The sequence below is a fragment of the Sinocyclocheilus grahami genome, unplaced genomic scaffold (genome assembly GCF_001515645.1).
Source record: "Sinocyclocheilus grahami isolate Dianchi unplaced genomic scaffold, SAMN03320097.WGS_v1.1 scaffold897.1, whole genome shotgun sequence".
Taxonomy (NCBI): domain Eukaryota; kingdom Metazoa; phylum Chordata; class Actinopteri; order Cypriniformes; family Cyprinidae; genus Sinocyclocheilus; species Sinocyclocheilus grahami.
Genome location: NW_015506076.1, coordinates 2,593 through 4,467, shown reverse-complemented (window position 1 = coordinate 4,467; position 1,875 = coordinate 2,593). Strand labels below are relative to the sequence as shown.

At 41.1% G+C, this 1,875-nt stretch overlaps 1 protein-coding gene across 1 annotated transcript in view; it reads right to left on the bottom strand.

Moving 5' to 3' along the window:
• LOC107563914 (pyroglutamylated RFamide peptide receptor-like) overlaps positions 1 to 1,559 on the bottom strand; it is an 18,374-nt gene extending 16,815 nt beyond the window's left edge. Inside the window, exon 1 of the mRNA XM_016248896.1 lies at positions 1,259 to 1,559. Coding sequence (XP_016104382.1) covers positions 1,259 to 1,559 — 301 coding nt within the window. The remainder of the gene's footprint in view (positions 1 to 1,258) is intronic.
• Between the last annotated feature and the right edge of the window lie 316 nt (positions 1,560 to 1,875).

Below are 1,875 nucleotides of genomic sequence, written 5' to 3'. Positions count from 1 at the left end.
CGCACGTGCTTTTATAGCTTCCCGGTCATGACGTCATCCGCCGTGACGTCCCGCTCAGCTATTGGACTGATTTCACATGTGATTCAGAGCGTGGGTCACTGAAGGCGTTCCCCTAGCGTTCTCGACGCAGCTCGAGTTCCTGAAGAGGAACCTTTATTCACCCTCAAACCTGTATTCAAACAGTTTTTCTCCATGAAATGAAAGACAATGGGGTCCAAAACAACACTGGACACAACACTGGACAATCTGACATCCATTGTATAGTCAAAAAACACTGAGGCATTTTTTCACAGGAAAAATATTTTCATACAAGTTTAGGTGAACATGACGGTGAGTAAATGATGACAGGACTTTCATTTTGGGATGTATTATTATTAGGGGTGTACCAAAACTGTACCGAACCGTGACATCAAAACCGAGGTATGTACCGAACCATCTTGTTTGTGTACCATTACACCCCTAATTATTATTATTATTAACATCAGATAGCCTTTCTTAGAGATGAAAAAAGTAATAATTCTGACATTATTTTGAGATGCCTAAATAGATTTAAGCACAGTTTATGTCTTTTTAAAAACCTCAGTGCTCATTTTTGTGCTTCAAGGATGGTACAAAAGACACTTGCATTTTAATTCAGTAACACAGGTGCAGTATACTGTACTGCATTATTATGGATAGACTTCACAAATCCAATTTCAGGCCTAGTGCAGTTTTGCACATGATTTATTCACTGGCATGAATTCATGTTACAAGTGCATCTTTTAATCTGTGCACATGTACTGAAGTGTAGCACAAACTTTTAATGAATTGTAGTTTTGTGAAGGATGAAAAAAGAATGTGTAGAAAGCACAGAAATCCTTTACCCTTTGAACAATACTATACCATTTAAGAGCATTGAAGTGTGAGATGAATGCACTGGAGGTCAAGTACTCTGTTAGGGTGCTTTCATGCTTGGTTTGATTGCCTGTCGATTGCCAATCGAACCCAGGTGCTCACCAAAAGTGCTAGTGTGAAAGCACCCTTAGCTTCATCAGTGGCTTTGATCATGCATTGACTATATATGCTTAAAGCTTTACTTTCCCAAAGCGGTCACTTAATAGTGTTGAGATTGAGCTATACATCAGGAGACCTTGGGTTTATAAAAAAATCATAAAAAGTTAGGGAAAAACTGGGTGGCCAATTGGCTATAGACAGTTATGGTGCATTATAAACATAACAGAAACTGATTTCTGCCAAGTGTGAACAAAATTAAGCCTACCTGCCAACCAGTTGGTGAAGAAGTGCTGCAGCAGTGTGGCAGGAACACACACTATGGATATCAGGAGGTCACTGAGTGCCAGAGAGCAAATGAAGAAGGTGCTGGGAGACTGCAGAGCCTTCCTGCGACATAAGAGAACCAGCACCGCCCCGTTTCCCACCACTGCAAGCGCAAAGATGAGCACGTAGAGCAGGCCAAAAATTGGAAGCAGGGCGCTAGCGAGTCTGGGCACTGCCACCAGAGGAGGAATGGAGAATTCCTGGATGAACTGCCAGCGAGAGAGGTTGGAAGCCTTCAACATGAGGTCCAGAAGATGGGCAGTCAGGTTCATACTAATGAAGGTCAAGGGTTTTAGCTGTTTGTAGAACAACAGTATGTTTGATTCTTCAGTTGTAGTGCCAGCTGTGGTGTAGCAACTTGTTTTAACAATCTGTGGAGTCTGATCTTCACAATTTCTACAGAGAGCCTGTTTAAGTTACATTAATGAATGGTTATGTGTGCTGTATTGATCTGTTTCTCTTTGTAAATTACGGATTACAGGCATTTTTCATGGTTGTTCCTTTTTGTTGATGAAAGCATGCCTTTATCTCATTCCTATTAAGGATATGCTTAGTGAG